The sequence below is a fragment of the Zootoca vivipara genome, chromosome 13 (genome assembly GCF_963506605.1).
Source record: "Zootoca vivipara chromosome 13, rZooViv1.1, whole genome shotgun sequence".
Lineage (NCBI taxonomy): Eukaryota > Metazoa > Chordata > Lepidosauria > Squamata > Lacertidae > Zootoca > Zootoca vivipara.
Genome location: NC_083288.1, coordinates 46,916,506 through 46,939,117, shown reverse-complemented (window position 1 = coordinate 46,939,117; position 22,612 = coordinate 46,916,506). Strand labels below are relative to the sequence as shown.

The window sequence follows — 22,612 nt, the reverse complement described above, 5'->3', positions numbered from 1 at the left end:
TTTTGCCTTGTCATTTATTTCCTCTTTTGGATAAGAACATAAGAGCCTGCTGGATCAGGCCAATAACCCATCTCATCCAGCTTCCTGATTTCACAGTGGCCAACCACATACCTATGGGAAACCTGCAATGAAGGACATGAGTGAAACAGAAGTCTCCCCCAACCCCCACACTTCTCAGCATCTCATATTTGGAAGAATACAGATTCTGTCCATGGAGGCACAGCAAAGCCATCAGAGATCATAGCCATTAATAATATCCATGAGTTTGTCTAATCTGTTCCCATCATTGCCTCTTGTGGAAACCAATTCCATAGATTAATCATGCATTTCATGAATAGGGTAGTTTTCTTTTGCCTGTTCTGAATTATCCAACACTCAATTACCTTTGATGTCCCTGAGATCCAGTGTTATGTTTATTCTATATTCCCATACATGGAAAAATTTAATCCATTTTGTATCATGTTCCTCCTTACTCATTTTTGCACTAAAATAACCCCCTTAAATGCTACTGTCTAGCCTTCCCAGTGTCCTCGTAGGATGAAAAATATGATTTCTACATAACTCACCATCCTGGTTTGAAATTTCCCCTTCTGGACATGGAGCACAATCATAGCAGCAAAACTTTCCCCCTTCTTTCTTTTTCTTCTGATTGCCAGGGTGGCAGTGGTCATTACATAGAGAAAGGGGAGTCACCTATCCATAGCAGAAAAGCCTTTTAGGAGATCAGAGAAACTGATTGTTTATTTGACTTCTATTAATGAAGTTCATTACTCAGCAAATAAAGGTTTAATCTAAAAGATATGCATTATAGGGCTGTGTTAACTATGAATCCCATTATTTGGAATCCCCTCCAAACCTATGACAAACTTTGCAATGAAAAACCCCACATTCCGAGGTGTCCTAAAATAGTGTCTGATTTCCCCAACATGGTGCTATACTGGTCACCCCAATTCCAATATTGTTCAATTCACTCCAATCCTGTGCCAAAATTTTGTATTAGTGGATTGGGGGTGACTTGTAGGACCCTAGGTTTGGCTGGTCAGCCACACAGTTTGAGGGCTCAACAAAATGTTAAGTTTGTTCTGCAAAATGCTGTAAAACAATAGAAAAACAGCTCAACAGGACTTCGTTTTAATGCTGCCTGGAACCTTAAGCAAGCAGTACGTGTTCTATTACTGAGTTATTGTCTCCATACATTATAAAAAAGAGGTTACAGTACTGAATTGGTGCCTATGTAGAAATTTCATTTATATACTCCAACGCTTTGCTTTATGTATATGGAAGATATAGTTATACAAAAATGTACACTCCCATCCCCCATGGCATTTCTAAGTGGCATCAATTTTGAATGTGCCAGGCAGCCACATTTTTCCTTGGCCATATCAGATGGAAACAACAGTTTTAAACAAAATGGAATTCCTGACATCTAAAGAACACATCATAAGAACAGTGAGTTACAGATGGAGTCCAAGGATGCAGACCTGATTAAAACCTCTGTGCCACACAATCATATCTTCATGAAAAATGAATGCTTCTCCTTCAAGAGCATCAGGATCAACTCGTCCAACTTTCATTTGAAGGAAAGACTTGTTTGGGAATGTGATCATGTTCGTGATGTCAAAACCATCTCTCATTTCCCTATTTTCGTTAAAGGACATTGTTTCTCCTGCTGAGTTGTTGAATAAAATGCCTTGCAGAAAATAGTGGAGCTGATTCAAAGAGAAAAAGGAAAAAGAAGGAATATGTGTGTGAGTGTTTGTTTGTGTGTGTGTGTGTGTGTGTGTGTGTGTGTGTGTAATGCAGACCAATTCTAAACAATGAACTATTTTCATATAGCAAATGGAAAAGTTATAACACAGCAATAGATGGCAAAAATTCTGTACATGGTAAATATGCAAGAAAGGGGGACACTCACAAAATGTAATCACTTGATATCTGGCCTTGGAGTAATTGGCTGACTGAAATTGGCTGACTGAAATAATATGTTAATATGTTAGAAGAAGAAGAAGAAGAAGAAGAAGAAGAAGAAGAAGAAGAAGAAGAAGAAGAAGAAGAAGAAGAAGAAGAAGAAGAGGAGGAAGAATTTATATGCCGTCCACCTGGCTGTGTGCCCCAGCCACTCTGGGCACCTTCCTGAAAAATATTAAAATACAGTTATTTTATATTAAAATATTAAAATATGTGTTACCTGCCAAGACTGCAGATCTTGAAGTTCAAACCTTTTGTCTCCTGCCATTGCTCTGTGCTTAGATCTGTATGAATAAATAGCATGCAAAGCATGAGCTACAACAAAGACAGCATTGTAGATATTGTAGCTGTGGCCAGTCATGCCCATTTGAAACAGAAACCCAGGAAAATAAAAAAATTCCTTCAGTAGCACCTTAAAGACCAACTAAGTTTTTATTTTGGTATGAGCTTTCGTGTGCATGCACATTTCTTCAGAAGAAGTGTGCATGCACACGAAAGCTCATACCAAAATAAAAACTTAGTTGGTCTTTAAGGTGCTACTGAAGGAATTTTTTATTTTACTTCGACCCAGACCAACATGGCTACCTACCTGTAACCAGAAACCCAGGAAGACACTCTAACTTCTCCTCCCCTGTACATGCTTCAATATCTTGCATGTGCAGTTTTGGAAATGTACAATCAAATGCTTGCTCCCAGAAGTCCTTGAGAAAACCATCTGCTGGGTTCCAGTAAGGTTTTATGATCTGAATAAATTCATGGAACTTGAGAAGCTCTTTTGAGTGAATGGTGAAGGAAATGGCACCTTGGAAGAGCTCAAGACCCCAAGCTTTTTGATAACTCAATAATACAAAATCTATTTGAGTTGTCATGATCCACACTTTTCTAAATCTTGAGCTTTCCTTATTTTCAGGATCTCGTAGAAATATAACACATCTCAGCCAGGTCAAAGTCTGAGAATCTCCATAGACAATGAATGCATTCGCTTTGTCATTTGTGAGACTCACATAATAACTTTCGAGTATGTCATAAAGTTCAATGAACAAATCGGAATGAGATGCTTTTTCCATTCTTTGTGTGAAGGCTGAACAGATCCCATGCTGGTAGAGCAATTGCTCCAGGGCCTGCAAGAATTTTCCCCCTCCTTCATCATCAGTAACAAAGAGTCCAACCCATGTCCATCCAAAATGTTGAAGCAAGGTGATAATCGCCATATACTGATGAGCTTCATTGGGCATCATGCGGTAAAGGGAAAGTAAGTGATCTATATCACTCTCCTTCTGTGGAAATGAGCCATATGTAAGCTAGCAGGAAAAGACCAGACATTATGAAGATAAGTATAAACAATTACTTTTAGCATTTGGCTGTTTGTTCAAGAAATGTTTCTGCAGTTCTGTTGAAATAGAGACGACCACCCATGTATTTTTTCATTGCTCCCTTTACAGAGACCTCCAAAATGAATCTACCCTAAAGATATTTGACGAGTTACCTGGATGATCTGAAGAATTGCAAATTAAATGGCTCCTTTCAGTCTCTAACAGAGGCATTCCCAAACTGCGGCCCTCCAGATGTTTTGGCCTACAACTCCCATGATCCCTAGCTAAGAGGGCCAGTGGTCAGAGATGATGGGAATTGTAGTCCAAAACATCTGGAGGGCCGAAGTTTGGGAGTGCCTGCTCTAACCAAAAGGTCACCACTATGGTGGCAAGATTCTGCACAAATGCTATCAGAATTCGGTGCGCCTACATAGGAAGTACTTAAATTAACTCCTCAACAGAGCCAGGCAGATTCCACTATAATTTATGGCGCAAATAATTAATATAAAAATAAGGAACAAAGGTTGATTGGTCCCTTTTTGATAAGTTATTTTAGCTTATTTAATTTTTTAAATAATATTTTAAGCATTAATGATGTAATGCAATTATTGTGCTGGTCAGTGACCGTAAAAAAGATTACTTACTTACTTACTAATTACTTACTTACTTACTTACTTACTTACTTACTTACTTACTTACTTGACACAACTGGTAGTTTTCTAGACCATTAAATTGAAGGATGCTTCAAGTTTCAGGGTGCTTCCAGTTTCTAGAGTTGTGGTGATACTTAAGTATTGAAGACCTGTGGTTTGCATGTTTAAGGTGTTGTGTGTGTGTTTGTGGTGGATGTTTTGTGGATGCCAGGTACATTCCAGCTCTCTGGGGTCTCTTCAAAGGTGAATGATCTGTCATGATCTATGAATGGGTCAATAGAATGCATGGCAGGAAACTTGTCTTAAAATGTGCTGTACCATTTTCATGGCAGGAGAACTACTAACATCTAATTCAGAGCTACATTGGCTGGAGGATACATTTCCCTAAAGTCATCTGAGTCAGATGATGAGTAACATACAGAACCTCTCTAGCCCTGCAGATGTCCAATTGTGATAAATTAGGGCCCTTTAATCAGTTATCCAGGCTCTCCAAGGAGGCAAAGTCTATGCTCAGCTTTGTAAGTCTTCAGGTCAACCCAACTCCTTGCAGAGACAACGTCTCTTGCAGTTGATGTGAGGCACAGGGTGTTGGTGTTGGAAATGTCCAAGGTGCTGAATGCTCTCTTGCTTGACTCAGACTTTCATTGGTGTAGCAATCTCTACTAGTAAGGAGTAATGTACATTTCTGATAGACATTCCAGCTTGTAATGCTTCAACATCAGTCATATTCACTTTCTGAGTCTCAAAATCATTTTCAGAAAGGGAAGAGATGAGTGTGATTTGCGGGACAAAAAACCATGCCCCTACTCATAAAACCTACCTGTGGAATCTTGTAGAGGCTTAAGGTATCAGCCATATGGAAGGAGGTATCAGAGCTAAGTCCTCCGATGATGGCGATGAGGTTTTTCTGCGAGTCACATTTGTAGTTGGGAGCAAATCTGTGCATTTTAAAGAGCAGGTTCAGAGTGTTACGATAGGTAATCCTTGCATCATTATAGCTGTCATAGATGTGGAAACCCAGTGTGATATTGGGCAAGATGCTGGGGTTCTCATTTATCACTTTTACCGCAAATGCCAAGGCCAGGATGTGCTGGTAGAATTTTGTTACCATGCTGCAAATGAGGTTAGTTTAAAATTTCAGAGGAGAATTCTACAATGCAGGAAGTAGACAAAACAAATTACCATTTCTGTCTCAAACTGATACATCTTGAACTTCAACCTTGTTCTCTTTTATGGTGGCTCTAAAATAATAAATATCAAACTCTTCTGCCTAAATAAAATGAATTACTCATCATGCCATTTCTATATTACTCTTATCATCTTTTAGTTAGTCCTTGTGTGATCTTTAGTATTCATCCCCCCCCCCCAAAAGACTACAACAATATCCATCTCTTTCTTTTTGTACTCAAACTGGCCATGAAGGTGACAATTCTATGCATCTAGCCCAGGAAAGCAACTATACTTCTTTGAATTAGTTAGTTACTACCATCCTTATACAAGGCAGTTTCTAGTATTCATTTATTGGATTGAGGGATGATTCCAATGGATTCCATACAAAAAACGATTATGTCCTTGCAGAGATGGCAACACCAAATCAGTGGAACATGCCCTCCTGGCTTGCACTCATTACAAAGGCCTGAGGAGTGACATTATCACTCCTCTTTTATTGTCTATTCCAGGCCGCCCAACCACTGCCACAGTGTCTTTTCTCCTGGCAGATCAAGAGGAGCAGATGACAGCAAAGGTTGCAAGGTCTTTAAGCTGGGGCAATAAGGAGACAGATAGTAAGAATATGTCCAGAATGTATAATTTGTTGCTAGAATGGCATCTGAAAGATGAACAAACAAAATCGGTTATGACTGAATGGGCCAAGGATTTGGGTCACAATGTGATGATGTCGGACTGGGAAAAATTGTGGAAGAAGGGTATGAAGTTTACGGCATGTACTGTGTTGAAAGAGAATCTGATGAAAATGATGTACAGATGGTATTTGACGCCGGTTAAGTTAGCGAAAATGTATCACAAAAGTGACAACAAATGTTGGAAATGTAAAGAGGATGCTGGCTCATTCTACCATATGTGGTGGACATGCCCTAAAGTAAAAGGCTTCTGGGAAATGATTTATAATGAAATGAAAAAGATTTACAAAAATACATTCTTGAAGAAACCGGAAGCCTTTTTACTTGGAATAGTAGGGGAAGAAATTCCCAAAGACGATGTTATCTTGTTCATGTATGCCACCACAGCTGCTAGGATTTTAATAGCAAAATATTGGAAAAAAGAGGAATTGCCCTCGTTACCGGAATGGCAAATGAAAATGCTGGACTATATGGAACTGGCAGAATTGACAGGAAGACTCCGGGACCAAACAAGTGACAAAGTTGAAAAAGAATGGAGGAAGTTTAAAATATATATAGGGAAAGTATTTGACAATTAGGATTCTGAATATCCAGGGAAATAAAGAAGTTAAGGCAATAGGGAGAAAAATGAGGTTAAAAGTAGTAAATTTTGGTGAATGGTAGAAAGTTGAAAATAAGAAGAGTTAAAGGGATTATATGATGGGTAAGAAAGATGAAATAGAAACTGCTACAGATGTATATAAAAAAGGAAAATCTGTTAGTGGGGAATTGGGGAAGCCAAAAGACAATGTATATAAAAATGGATTGAAGTTGATATGTTTTGTTTTGTTTTGTTTGATGTATTTTGGTATTTTTGTATTTTTGTACTTTTATGTTTTTGTGTTTGATAAAAATAATTAATAAAAATATATTAAAAAAAAATAAGCTGGGGCAATAAGAATAAGGTTCACTATTTGACTGTTGATTCAGGATTCTAAACTATGTTTTATATAATTGACTTTTTATTTTGTTCTGTCTATACCACAACGTTCTTTTGTTGCTAAGGCTGATGGCTGACGCAAAGAAAGTTTCATTCATTCATTCATTTCTACTCCAATGCAAGTCCAAATGAATTCAATGGGAACAACTTCTAATATTTTTGTATAAGATTGGTTTAGGTGCAATCATTCACTTTTAATATACTAGAAGTCACCTCTTAGATTGCTATGTAAGACAGGCATAGAAAAATGGGGTGAAATGGTTTCTTTTAATCACAGTTTTAAGGTTCTTCAGCTTTCCATCACCACTATCAAATATATTCAATTCTAAACTTCATAGAAGAATAAACTAACTCCTCTACACTTATCTTCACTTGTCTATCACTATACCATGGTCAGAAATGCATACATAGCATTTTGCTCTATATTTCACTAATTTAAAGCTGAATTGTTAAACCACAAAAACTTCACAGAGTTCAATGATTTTTGCAGCTTGTATTTGCAGCTCATCATGTGAAAGGTTGGACTGGATGAATCCCAAGCTGGAATTAAGATTGCCGGAAGAAATATCAACAACCTCAGATATGCTGATGACACAACCTTGATGGCAGAAAGTGAGGCGGAATTAAAGAACCTTTTAATGAGGATGAAAGAGGAGAGTGCAAAATGTGGTCTGAAGCTCAACATAAAAAAAACCCAAGATCATGGCCACTGGTCTGATCACCTCCTGGCAAATAGGAGGGGAAGAAATTGAGGCAGTGAGAGATTTTACTTTCTTGGGCTCCATGATCATTGCAGATGGTGACAGCAGTCCTTAAATTAAAAGACGCCTGCTTCTTGGGAGAAAAGCAATGACAAACTAGACAGCATCTTAAAAAGCAGAGACATAACCTTGCCGACAAAGGTCCGTATAGTTAAAGCTATGGTTTTCCCAGTAGTAATGTATGGAAGTGAGAGCTGGACCATCAAGAAGGCTGATCGCCGAAGAATTGATGCTTTTGAATTATGGTGCTGGAGGAGACTCTTGAGAGTCCCATGGACTGCAAGAAGATCAAACCTATCCATTCTAAAGGAAATCAGCCCTGAGTGCTCACTGGAAGGACAGATCCTGAAGCTGAGGCTCCAATACTTTGGCCATCTCATGAGAAGAGAAGACTCCCTGGAAAAGACCCTGATGTTGGGAAAGATTGAGGGCACAAGGAGAAGGGGACAACAGAGGACGGGATGGTTGGACAGTGTTTTCAAAGCTACAAACATGAGTCTGAGCAAGCTGCGGGAGGCAGTGAAGACAGGAGATTGAAAAGACAAATGTTTTTGAATACAAGTTCATGCCATTAAAGCATTTTAATTAAACAAAAAAATGGGAATTTGGGGTTTTGAGAAAATGGGTAAATGTAAATGTAAAACGTTTAGAGTATTAGAATGGGTATTGGAATGAAGGAAACATCCATTCATGCAAATAATTGCAAGTAGCATGCTCTAAGAGCACATTTTGGTGATTTATTATTTATACCTCGTGCTATCTACAGCAAAGCTCATGCCTTTTTGTCACTCATACCTTGGGAAAGGAATAAATCTCCCATCAACTTGCTGCTGCTACAATCAGTTTAACAGACTCACAACACATACCACATTTTGTTAAAAGTTCTAGATTTCTCTGATTCTTTTTCCCCTCCCTTATTATTCTCCCCACCTTATTATTCCTTTTTATATGTAAGTGTGTATTTGTTGCTTTGTTGATTTTAAACAATAAAAACTATTTTTTTTAAAAAAAAGTTCTAGATTTCTCTATTTCACTTATCAGCCAGTGCCAGGTGTGACTTCATAGAGTAGTGAAATATGTTGAACCAGATTTAGATCTCACAAAGCAATTCTCAAACCATAAGGTCAATATCTCACAAAGCAGACTTAAACACTGTCTGATTCATGGTACCTGTTCTAGGAAGATTAGACACTTGCAGATTAGGTTCCCCAAGAACATACACAGCAGTAACCCCTCCATCCCCCTCTTGTTGGTCCCTGTTGGTGGAATTAAAACAAGGCATACAGAGTCTCCCTCCCTTTCTCCATATTGTTTTTCAAAATAGAAAGTATTATTATTTTCACAGAGAGAAAAGCCATTATTTATTGCCAGTCAGCTTAGTAGAATACACAATACAGTACTAAAGAAAATACTGGAAGGATTGATCCCAGCAATTATGGGGGAAGGAGAGTCTCTTACTGTGGATCATCCTCAAAAAGATTGTGTGATGGGTTTCCTTGAATAAATCTTCAGAGAGGGAAAAAAAGAATTGGGAAGCAATCCCACCGATGATGAGGCCACCTGACTGGTACCACTCATGGGGAACAGGAAATGTTTCAGTCTCAGGGCACCTCATAGCTGCTTTGCACAAAACATGAGGCAGCAGAAAAAGCAAAGTGAATGACCACAGCATCCTTGACAAGCTTCTCTGAAAATGTGGATGCTGTTGTGCCTATCAGTACCTGCAGAATGACTTCAGCAAACTAGATTGTATGATACCTGGCTCTGTCAACAGAGCAAAACAAGAGAGATTGGCACGTCTTATTTAAAAATTAAAGCAGTATAAACACATGGTTTGGGTGCTAAGTGAGATTTCCAATACTCAGAATTCAAGACAGACCAATAATATGAAGAAAATACAAAATGGGAGGGGGGAAATTGAGAGCCATGGCTGCCTCTTGCCACTATTCCTATCTCCTTGTGATACAGAGGAACATTATTATAATCCCTTTCATGGCTGTTTATTGGCAGTTTTCATATTCCTCTGTTGTTCTGACCAGGTGCACAAATTATAGTGATTTGGATAATTGTATGGTAACTTAATAACTTTTTAAAAGTTTTACTTCCAGTGAGGGTTGTTGTTGTTGTTTTGCATCATGTTGAGTTCTGTGTTTATTCTCAAATCTGCCTACGCCCTGCCTCTGCCCCTTTGTGGCACAAAAAGTGGCAATTAGCTTGAAGTGTTCCATGGTAAGTGAAAACTTCAGCAGGGACGTCAAAGTGAATCCATTTTGTTTTGTGGCTCAAAGCAGCAAATGCAGAAATAACACTGCCCAACTCCCATTTCACCACATGACCTGACAGCTATTATTTCTCTCCACAATAAATTTGTGGCAAAGAAACAAATGCATCATCCATAAGAGGGAAATTATACTATTGCAACAGTAAACATGAAATAAAGTCGTGTGAAGTCAGGGTGTTTATGTAAATTGTTTAAATTGCGTGTGTAGACCTTTTAACCACCCCCCAAAATAAATTCAAACAAGAGTCAAATTTTGGTTTGTTTTTTGGCAGAATTTAGGCCGCAACTTTATTGATTACAATCAAGTGAGTGGTTGCATAGGCTCTGGTTCGACTTTCTCCCTGCACCCTTGCAGGCAGCGGTGACCCTGGGCACCAACCATAGGTCAACCTTGGGTGAACACCTGGGACAGTGGAAAGCAGGAGCCCTGCTAGTCCTCCAGCCAGATGCCCCCCCTGGACTCAGGCTCAGGGCACAACACCTCACAGGGTTGACCAACCAATGAGTCTCTGGATTCCTTTAGCCAGAATGCCCATCGCATAGAGATGGCGAGACCCTTCTGCCACCCCAATCACCTGAACCAGAGCCTATCCGCAACCTTACAACTTGTGACGATTTGCTACTTGGCAGGTGAAACCCAAATGGCACAAGCCAATCAGCCAAGTGGGGAAAATTCCTGCCGTGCCCCTATCCCAACGACACAAGACGGCATAGCAAGGTCAACTGCAAGCCCTAAATATAGGGAGAGGGGGGTTGGTGTTCCGATGCACAGAGCCCCAAAGAGGAAGCTCAGGGACTTGTGCATGGGATTCAGTAGAGGTCCCTCAATGTACTTTAGCTGGCATCCCATTGGTCTAATTTCTCCCAGCATCGAGGTAACCTCCAATAGGGTGTTGTGGCCATCCAAACGTTCCCACCCACAACACAGGGTCTGGTTGCCAGGTCGCACCACAACACGTGCCCTCTTGTTAGGGAGGACCCGATTTATCTTCAGTTTGACTGTGTTGGAATTTAGCTGCTAACCACTCAGTCAAGTCACACACTGCCACCCAGACAGGGTTGGATTTAACTCCACCTATTTCCATCTGTTCCACATCTAAGGGGGCAGGGAGACCTTGCTGGCCCACCCCATCATGCGGCCCCACAACTCTAAGAAGGTGTTACATGTTAGCTCCAAAGGTGATCTGCATTCAGTCAACAGGCTGCAGAACCCAGAAGAAAAGAATTGGGTTTCAACTTTCACTTTCAATGTGACTCAGACTGCTTACAGCCCCCTGTACTATGCTGACCTTGCTCAATTCCATTTCTTCTTCTTTTGTTAGACAATATCCACCACAAACGAGGTTGCGATGTCGCATTAGAAATGAATGCAAGCAGCCATTTTAATACATTAAAAGTTGCTAAATACAAACACAACAGGGGAAAGAGAAGGAATCCAAACTGTGCGGCTGAGGAGGGAGTGTGCTGCAAGCTTAACAAGGTACTATTTGCCCACTCTTTCAGCAACCAGTCACCCACACCACCCCAAATTGGGTTGAATTATTTTTAAAATTATTATTTTATTTTAATTATTTTATTTTATTGAATGAATTGCTTGTTAACTGAAACAGACCTGTTTCTCCTCCTAGCTTCCTATTTCCTTCTCCTGAGGTGGCAACAACACTCCAGGGCCTCAGACAGGGTCCTACCTAACCCTACCTGGGGATTCCAGGGACTGAACCTGGGGTCTTCTGCATGCAGAGCAGATGTCCAGCCACTGAATTATGGCCTTGCAGTGGTGGCATACAAAAGGATGGGGTCTGTCTGGAGTTGTCTGGGCAAAAATGGCCCTGAGCTCCAGGGGAAGCAGCTACATATAGGCTTTCCCCTCCCCTTTGCATTTGACTGTATATCCAAATCTTCATGTGCCAATGGAAGATAATAAAGTGTGTTCTGGAGAGAAGAGGCTGGAAAGCCTTCCTGGACCTCAGTGTGAAGTGCTCATGACTGGCCACAGATAGACTACCTACAAGGCTGTCTATGTTGTGGCACATGCTTTGCATCCCATTTACTAGTTCAGATCAAAGCACAGAGCAATTGAAGGGGATGAAAGTTTTGGATTTCAAGATCTGCAAGCTTCACCATGATCTTATAGGGTGCTACACTGCTATTAGAAATTTACCTCTACATTTCTCTGTAAAATCTGAATCCCCCCCCCTTTCATCTCATGAAATGCTACAATTTCCCCCATGATTCTTTTGGAAGGGATTCACAAATATTTTTGCACTTCAGTCATGAAAATCATTGTACTCTTCTATCATTCCATTATAAAGGTTTAAGTCTCCTTTCTAAGAGCTGAATAAAAATGAAGGAGGAAATTGTTTAAACAATGGTTGTACATTATATTGAAAATGAGAGATGGTTGCAGAAGGGACCGTTTCTTCCGGTCTCTGGGGCCATTTAAGTGAGAGGAGATTGGTGAAAAACATTTGACAGATCTCTCTAATCTGAAGATTTCTGTCATGGAATCATTGAACCATCTCCCTTCAAAACACTGCATGGGAATCAAGAGACAATTCCCACCTTCCCACGGACATTGACATCCTTCTGCTCAATACACTTTCAAGACTAGTCCCTTCTTCCCGCTAAGCTTCTAGAGGGATAGTTGGACACTGAATATGAGGGAAATTGTATCCTTAGATTCAGTTGTTCACTTTGGGAAGAGCATCTTTTAAATATATTGATCCCAAGCTGCACCTTTACCTTATTTGCAGGCAGTTCAGTTCTTACATCAATAATGCCATAATATGATGGTGAAATTCTGCCCCAGTCAGCAACTGAGCCACTGCATTTTGCACTAGCTGCAAAAGCCAGCCTCAGGGACAGCCCCACAAATTGTGCATTGCAGGGGCAATTCATTCTGAAGGCTGCTAGTGCAAATGAAACACTATCAGAAGGGCTTAAAAGCCTAAAAAAACATGTGGAAGGAAGAGACGGTCCTAACAAAATAAGAGTGGATTATCAAAATGAAGATTTTGCTGAAATTGTAAAGATTACCATGAAGAACAGACACCAAAATGATAAAAGTTTAAAACAAAATGGGAATATTTTGTTGAGTACCTGAAAAACCATTGTAGCTATTTAGAAACACTAGCAGGATTGTTATGGAAACCAGGATGAGATGGGGGGAAGTCTGAGGGGTTTGCATATTCCCAGTATTGTATATATGGTAAATGTTTCAAGTGTATGGAAATAATTTACCAGAGTGAGGGGAAAAACAATTGTTTAATACTTTTTCTTAATAAGTTGTTCTCTGTTGTTCAGCTCAGGCCTCAGAATAATGATGTAGCATTTAGGGGCAAAGATGCAGCCCAATAACCCAGCACTGGAGGACAAGATGGAAAAGATCTCCACAGCCACCATGTGTTTCCCTCTTGTACTCAGGTAGGCTGGAAAAAAAGACAGCCAAACACAGCAAAAGAGCAACATGCTGAAGGTAATGAACTTGGCTTCATTAAAACTGTCAGGTAACTTACGGGCTGCAAATGCGGCAACAAAGCTGGCAATGGCCAAGAGGAACATGTAGCCCAGGACACAATAGAACATGGTGACTGAGCCTTCATTACATTGCACAATGATTTTTTCAGCTAAAGAGTGCATGTCCAGTTCAGGGAATGGGGGAGATGCCATCAACCAGAAAATACAAATAGTTGATTGAATAAGAGAACAGGAAAAGACAATGGAATTTGTCAGTCTTTTTCTTAACCACTTCCTCATGCTGGACCCTGGCTTGGTGGCCAAGAAAGCTAGAACTACAGTGACAGTTTTGGCCAACACACAAGAAACGGCTACAGAGAAGATGATGCCAAACATTGGTTGCCGGAGGAGGCAGGAGACTTTGCTAGGTTCACCCAGAAATAGCAATGAAGAGAGGAAGCAGAGCAGGAGAGAGACAAGGAGAGAGTAGGTGAGGTCCCGGTTGTTGGCTTTGACTATGGGAGTATCTCTGTACTTAATGAATATTCCTAGCACCAAAGCTGTGATGAGGAAGAAAGAAAGGGCAATGGATGCTAAACTGATACCCAAAGGTTCTTCGTAAGAAAGGAAGGTCATCATTTTCTGAATGCAGGCAGTTTTGTTCTTGTTTGGATACTGAGCTTTTGGGCATCTGAAGCAGTCATTCATATCTGAAAAATAAACAAGGTGAAATTTCAATACTGATTCAACAGTATTTTGTCTTCCATGTGACATGAAATTCAACCTATTGGATCCATGTGTTTTGGTGTTTATATAAAAAATGCTTTGTTCTCACTCATTCTTAAGGTTATCATAGGTTGTCAGCTAAGTTGATAATAGCTGAGTAGAAATCCTTCAAACTGTCTTTGGGATAAGTAGATAAGAGTCAATGGCCCATTTCATCCAGCTTCCCGATCTCTCAGTTGCCAACTAGATTCCTATGGGAAGCTTGCAAGCAGGACCTGAGTGAAACAGAAGTCTTTCCCAACCCCCCCCCACTTCCCAGGAACTTTTATTTGGAAAAATGCAGCCTTTGAGCATGAAGGCCCAGAAAAGTCATCTGAGCTCATAGCCATTGATAGCCTTATCTTACATGAGTTTGTCTAATTCTCCTTTGAAGCCCTCAAAATTTGTGCCCATCACTGACTCTTGAGGGAACAAATTCCATAGTTTTATCAAATACTTCATAAAGAGGTTAACATTATTTTGCTCGTTCTGAATCATCCAACACTCAATTTCCTTAGATTCCCCCCAGCTCTAGTATTATGAGAACTGTATTTTTTCTTTTTAATCCAATTTCTCAATGCCTTGCATTATTTTAGGCATGTTTTTTAAAAAAATTAATTTTCATTCATTTTATATATAAACACATAAAGCATTAACCATTCATAGATAAATAACCCACATACAACACAGCCTAAAAAATATAAAAATATAAAATAAAAATAAAAATAAAGTAAAATACAATTTCTAATATTATACTTTTTAATGTTTTTTTATTTATTTCAATCTTTAAAACCATACAAAAGAATCATAATCATCATTTACAAAATGATAGAAAAAAAAAAAAGAAAAAAAAAAACAGAAAAGATGTGGAAGCAAACCCACAGCAATTTCAACCACAACATGTCCTAATCTATACACAAATTTCCTCCTCTAAATGAAAATAAAAAAAGAAAAGGAAAGAAAGAAAAGCGAGGGGGGGAAAACAGAAGGAAAAAGAAAAAAAGAAAAATCTATACATATATAGTAAAACACCAAAAAATAACAACGATCTTCCAATCATATCCTATGCAATTTATATTAGTCCATCTTATTATACATAGAAAGTTCACCTCTGTTTTTCTCCTTTTATCTTCCCGCAGGTTCAGTTCCAATCTGCCTTCATGATCTTATTACTTTCCTCATTGATATATAATCGTCAAAGATCCTCCATTCCTTTTTGTTTGTTTGTTTTGTTTGTCCCCTAATTCTCCCAGTGACCCTGGCTAGCTGTGAATATTCCTTCATTAAAATTTGCCAATCTGTTACGTTGGGTGTGTTCTTACCATAGCTGCCAAGTTTTCCCTTTTCTCGCGAGGAAGCCTATTCAGCATAATGGAAAATCCCTTTAAAAAAGGGATAACTTGGCAGCTATGGTTCTTACTTTTCCAGTTTCCTGCGATTAAAACTCTCGCAGCTACGATGTCATACATAAGTAATATTCTGTTTGCACTTTTTATTTCTTCTGGTATTATATTTAGTAGGAACATTTCTGGTTTTTTTATAATCTTACATTTCAACATTTTCTTTAACTCTTCATAGATGTTACTCCAATATTTACTTATCTCTGCACATTTCCACCACATGTGCATTTGAGTTCCTATTCCTTTCTCACACCTCCAACAATTTGGTGACTTATTTTTGTACATTTTGTCTAATTTTTCAGGAGTCTGATACCACCTGTACATCATCTTAACAATATTTTCCCGCAAATTGTAATTTTATATCTTTTCTCCACAGCCTCTCCCACTGTTCTATAAGAATATTGTGTCCAAGGTCTTGGGCCCATTTTATCATAGATGGTTTAGTCTGCTCCTCTTTTAACTCCCACTCCAGTAACAGATCATACATATGTGAAATTAACTTTTTGTCATTATGTATTAACTCTTTTTCAAATTTAGACTTCTCCTTTGCAATTCCCATTTTTTTGTCCTCGATTAGTCCCTGATTAATCTGGAAGTATTGCAGCCAGACCGAAAGATGATTCTTAATTTCTTCATATCTTTTAAATGTTGGTTTGTTTTGTATGTTTTCCTGATAACTCATGATATGTGGCAACTTTTTCTTCCATATTTAATTTTTTAACTGTGATTACATTTATCGGTGATTTCCACAAGGGTATCTTGGGTTCTAGTATACCTTTGTATTTCACCCATATCAAGTACAAGGACTTCCTTATTAGATGGTTTAAAAACCCCTTGTGGACCTTAACTTTCCCATGTAGCAGGTAAGAGTGCCAACCGAATCTGTTTCCTACTCCTTCTAGGTCTAGAATCTCTGGCCTTTCCAGGGTTATCCAGTCCTTTAACCAGACCAGTCCTACTGCTGCATGATACAACTCTAGATTGGGAAGGGAGAATCCCCCTTTCTTTCCTGTCTGTTAATAACTGGTACTTAATTCTCGGTCTTTTATTATTCCATACAAATTTGGTAAGGTCTTTTTTCCACTCAGCAAAGCATTTTATTCCTCCCAATATTGGTATCGCCTGAAACAGGTATATCAATTTCAGGAGTATATTCATTTTCACTATTGAGACTCTGCCCCAGAGGGAGATATGTAGTTTACTCCACTGTTCCATTTCCCTTTTGATCTCACTCCACACTTTTTAATAATTATCCTCATATAGTTTTAATCTTTTTGCTGTCATCCAGATACCTAGATATTTTACCTTCTTTTTTAGTTCCAGACCTGTCAATTGTTTTAACTCTTCCCTTTCTTTTTTATCCAAATTATTAGTTAGCAATGCTGTTTTTTTATAGTTTATCTTCAATCCTGCAACTTTCCCATATTCGTTTATAGTTTTTAACACTCTTGGGATGCTTTCTTTTGGGTCTTGCGCTGTTACTACGATATCGTCCACAAAGGCATGTATTTTATATTCTCTTTTCCCAACCGTTATTCCCTTTATCTCGTTTTCATTTCTAATTTTATTTAATAACACTTCCAGCACTAAGATATACAGCAGGGGGGAGAGTGGACAGCCTTGCCTTGTGCCTTTCTCTATCCAAAAAGATTCTGTCACACCTCCATTTATTATTAATCTCGCCTTCTGTTGTTGGTAAACTGCTCCTATAGCGTTCTGCATCTTTTCCTGCAGACCAAGCATACTTATTTGTTTCTTCAAAAATTCCCATGAGACATTGTCAAATGCCTTTTCGGCATCTAACATCAGTAAGGCAGCTTTTTTATCTATCTTAAATTCCAAATATTCTAATATATCTATTATGTTCCTAGTGTTGTTGAATATCTGCCTCCCTGGGAGAAATCCTGCGTGGTCTGGGTGGATTATTTCCTTAAGTATATTCTTTAATCTCTGAGCTATTATCCCTGCAAATATCTTATAATCACTATTTAATAGGGATATAGGCCTATAATTTACCAAGCAGGACCTGAGTGAAACAGAAGTCTTCCCCATCCCCCCCCCCATGTTTGTCTAATTCTCCTTTGAAGCCCTTGAAATTTGTGCCCACCACTGACTCTTGAGGGAACAAATTCCATAGTTTTATCGAATACTTCATAAAGAGGTTAACATTATTTTGCTCATTTTGAATCATCCAACACTCAAATTCCTTAGATGCTCCCAAGCTCTAGTATTATGAGAACTGTAATTTTTCTTTTTATCCAATTTCTCAATGCCTTGCATGATTTTAGACATTTTTTAAAAAAAATAATTTTTATTCATTTTATATATAAACACATAAAGCATTAACCATACATAGATAAATAACCCACATACAACACAGCCTAAAAAATAAAAAATAAAAAATACAATACAATTTATAATATTATGCTTTTCATGACTTTTTTAAAAGAAAAAAGAACTTCCTCGAATTCCCCTCGTCTGTGGTTCATTCCAAATTCTCTTTCGCAAATTCTATATCTTGAATTTAAATCATTCCAGTTTAAATTAAACTTCCCTCAAACATCACACATTATCTAACATAATTCAAAAATCTGCAGTTTCTATACACTTGAAAATCTGTTTCCAAATTCAATTCTACAATATTTTTTTAAAATTCATTCTAATTTATTTCCAGTCTTCTTCCACCAATTCTTCTCCCTGGTCACGTAGTCTCCCTGTCATCTCAGCAAGTTCCATATAACCCATCAATTTCATCTGCCATTCTTCCACAGATTTTAGGCATTTTTATCATGTGCCCCAACTCACCCCCCCCCTTCCGTCCAGAGTCCTCGTAGGATGCAAAATATGATTTCCACATAACTCACCATCCTGGTTTGAAATTTCCCCTTCTGGACATGGAACACAACCATAGCAACAAAACTTTCCCCCTTCTTTCTTTTTCTTCTGATTCCCAGGGTGGCAGTGGTCATTACACAGAGAAAGGGGAATCACCTATCAATAGCAGAAAAGCAGTTTAGGAGATCAGAGAAACTAATTGCTTATTTGACTTCTCTTAATGGAGTTCACCCCTCAGCATAAAAAGGTTTAATATAAGTAGCTGCCATACACAGCTGCATTAACTATGAACCTCATTATTTGGGATCCCCTCCAAACCTATGACAAATTTTGCAATCATTCTGCAGCACAAACTCCACATTTTGCAGTGCCCTCCAAACACTGTCTGAATTCCCCAACAAGGTGCTACCCTGCTCACCCGAAATCCAATAATGTCCAATCCACTCCAAACCTGTGCCAAAGTTTTGCATTCATTGATTGGGATGACAGGTAAGGCACCTGGTTTGGCAGGTAAGCCACACAGTTTGAGGCATAGCTGCCAAGTTTTCCCTTTTCTCGCGAGGAAGCCTATTCAGCGTAAGGGAAAATCCCTTTAAAAAAGGGATAACTTGGCAGCTATGGTTTGAGGGCTCAAGAAAATGCACCTTTTTTGCAAAATGCTGCAAAACAATTGAAAAACATCTCACCAGGACTTCATTTTAATCTTGCCTGGGGATGCAAGGGATTGAACTCAGGACCTTTCATATGGGATCTATTAAAGGTAAAGGGACCCCTGACCATTAGGTGCAGACGCGGACGACTCTGGGGTTGCGGCGCTCATCTCACTCTATAGGCCGAGGGAGCTGGGGTTTGTCTGCAGACAGTTTCCGGGTCATGTGGCCAGATAGAAAGAGAGATTAGAGAATGGGCAGCTATGAAGCAATTTCATTTGGATATGCCAAAACTTTGCTTTTTATATATGGAAGGTATAGTAAATATGAATGAAAATATTACTTCTACAGAAATGCAGGGTTCCCCCTCCCCTAGGCAGTTCAAAGCCGCATCTAATTTGAATGTGTTGGGAAGCCACATTTGTCCTCTGTCCTATCAGATACAAACAGCAGTGTAAAAGAAAATGGAATTTCCTGACCCCCAAAGAACACATCTTAAGAACAGTGGAGACCAGAAGAATTCCTAGAATAGAGACCTGATTAAAACCTCTGTGCCATACAAGCATATCTTCATGAATGATGAATGCTTCTCCTTCAAGAGCACCAGGATCAACACATCCAACTTTCATTCGAAAGAAGGACTTGTTTGGGAAGGTGATCATGTTTGTGATGTCAAATCCGCTTCTCAGTTCCCTTTTTTCATTAAAGGACATTGTTTCTCCTGCTGAGTTGTTAAACGAAACGTCTTGCAGAAAATAGTGGAGCTTATTCAAAGGGGGAAAGGGGGAGGGGAGAAATATATACAAACATATAGTGAAGGCCAAATATCAAAATGAGCTATTTCAGTCTAGTGGATGGAAAAGTTATAGTAACAGAAGGCTAAAATACTGTGCATGCTAAACATACAGGGAAAGGGGCAATCTTTTATTTAAAAATATCACATTTTATGATGTGTCACTTTGGAGTAATTGGCTAACTGAAATACTATTTGGTTTGCATTATGTTACTCCCTTCTGTATGAATATTGCTTATGGATCGGCACCTAACACAGAACAAGTATAAAAAATGAGTTTTTTTCATATAGCAGATGGAAAAGTTACAAAATGGTATCACTTTGAAAATGTCCTATTTCATAAAGTTTGGGCTTCGGGTATTTGTCTCATTGAAATAATATTTTGCAACGTGTTACCTGCCAAGGCTGCAGCTCTTGAAGTTCAAACCTTTTGTCTCCTGCCATTACTCTGTGCTTTGATCTGTATGAATAAATTGCATGCAAAGCATGAGCCACAACAAAGACAGCATTGTAGATACTGTAGCTGTGGCCAGTCATGCCCATTTCAAAAAGATGGCCAGGAAGACCCTCTAACTTCTCCTCCCCTGTACATGTTTCAGTATCTTGCATGAGCAGATCTGGAAATGGACAGTCAAATGCTTGCTCCCAGAAGTCCTTGAGAAAACCATCACCTGGATTCCAGTAAGGTTTTATGCTCTGAAGAAATTCATGGAACTTGAGAAGCTCATTTGAGTGAATGGTGAAGGAAATGGCACCTTGAAAGAGCTCAAGATCCCAAGATTTTTGAAAACTCAATAATACAAAATCAATTTGAGTTGTCATGATCCACACTTTTCTCAATGTTAAGCTTTCCTTATTTTCAAGATCTCGTAGAAACATAACAGATCTCAGCCAGGTCAATGTCTGAGAATCTCCATAGACGATGAATGCATTGGCTTTGTCATTTGTGAGACCCACATAATACCTATCAAGCAACTGAAAAATTTCGCCCAACATATCAAAACGAGCAATTTTTTCCATTCTTTGTGTGAAGGCTGAACAGATTCCATGCTGGTAGAGCAATTGCTCCAGGGCCTGCAAGAAATTTTCTCCTCCTTCATCATCAGTAACAAAGAGTCCAACCCATGTCCATCCAAAACGCTGGAGCAAATTGATGATTGCCATGTACTGATGAGCTTCATTGGGCACCATGCGGTAAAAGGAAAAGAGGTTATCTATTTCACTCTTCTCTTGGGGAAATGAACCATATGCAACCTACAAGGAAAAGAACAGACATAATAATGCTACCTAAGTATAAACAATTAATTTGAGTATGTGGTCTTCATTCAAGAAATGTTTGTTGAAGCAATTTTGAGGTTTCCAGACAGTGAAACTGAAGGATGCTTCCAGCTGAATATTCAAGAGCTGTGGTGACATTTTCCAATTTCTGGATATTTTATTTCATACAGTATTTATGTCTTGTCAGAAATGTCCCTTTGTTTCATTTGTAGAGTGCAATCCTATTGTGGAATTACTCTGTGAAAATTTAGGATTTCGGGAGAAGCAGCACTAGTTGGATTAACCCTAGATAAATCTTTGCCATGTCCGATAGGCTGGCCAAATTCCTCAATGCACCAACCGAATGCTACTCTAGTTCAACTGTTGGGAATCATGTATAAGATGCACAATGCACATGGCAGAGGAAGACATAACAGTTATGTTTGATCTATATGGGTTGAAGAACTGCAGTTCACATACTCAAAGTGCTGTATGTGTGTGTTGCAGATGGTTGGGCCGAAGCTACGAACATGAGTCTGACCAAACAGCGGGAGGCAGTGGAAGACAGGGGTGCCTGGCATGCTCTGGTCCATGGGGTCAGGAAGAGTCAGACACGACTAAACAACAGGGTGCTTGTGTTGGAAGTGTCCAAGGTGCTGAATGCTCTCTGCATTCACTAGTGTAGTAATCTCTACTGTTAAGGAGTAATCTATGTTTCTGATAGACATTGTAGCTTCTAGAGCTTCAGCATCAGTCATATTCACATTCTGAATCTCAAAATCATTTTTGGAATGGTAAGAGAAAAGTGAGATTTTTTGGGGGGGAGGGAATCATGTCCCTATGCTTAAAACCTACTTGTGGAATCTTGTAGAGCCTTAAAGTGTCAGCCATATGGAAGGAGGTATCAGAGCTAAGTCCTCCGATGATGGCTATGAGGTTTTTCTGTGAGTCACATTTGTAGTTGGGAGCAAATCTATGCATTTTAAAGAGCAGGTCCAAAGTGTTACGATATGTAATCCTTGCATCATAATAGCTGTCGTAGATGTGGAACCCCAGGGTGACATTGGGCAAGAGGTTGGGATTCTCATTTATCACTTTTACAGCAAATGCCAAGGCCAGGATGTGCTGGTAGAATTTTGTTACCATGCTGCAAATGAGGTCAGTTTAAAATTTCAGAGGAGAATTGTACAATGCAGTAAGTAGACAAAACAAATGGCCATTTCTGTCTCAAACAGATGTATATTGAACTAACTTTGTCTTTTATGGTGGCTCTAAAATAATATATATCATCCATCTCTGTATTATGTCTTGTTTGACCTTTAATCTCAGTTGCCTGCCACCCTCAAAAGATAACAAAAATCCCCCCTTTCTCTTTTTACTCAAACTGGCTAACTTACAGGTGACCATTCTATGCATGTAGCCCAGGAAAGCAGCAATATTTCAAACAAATTCACTCAAACAGTCCCTGATTCATGATATATGTTCTAGGAAGATTAAACAGAGTCTGTGCCCCAAGACTAGGTACAGTAGTATCCTCTCCATCCTCCTCTTGTTGGTCCATTTGGTGCAATTAAAACTATCCATTTGGTGCAATTAAAACTAAGAATACAGAGCACATCTTCATATTGCTTTTCAAAATAGA

General features: G+C 39.0%; 1 protein-coding gene across 1 annotated transcript; it reads right to left on the bottom strand.

Moving 5' to 3' along the window:
- Positions 1 to 13,078: 13,078 nt before the first annotated feature.
- On the bottom strand, positions 13,079 to 20,904 carry LOC118078940 (vomeronasal type-2 receptor 26-like). The gene is made up of 4 exons (XM_035102948.2): positions 20,110 to 20,904; positions 19,457 to 19,684; positions 18,300 to 18,426; positions 13,079 to 13,980 (listed from the first exon to the last, which is right to left on the bottom strand). Exons 1-4 carry the CDS (start codon positions 20,902 to 20,904, stop codon positions 13,079 to 13,081), a joined length of 2,052 nt encoding a protein of 683 aa, XP_034958839.2.
- Between the last annotated feature and the right edge of the window lie 1,708 nt (positions 20,905 to 22,612).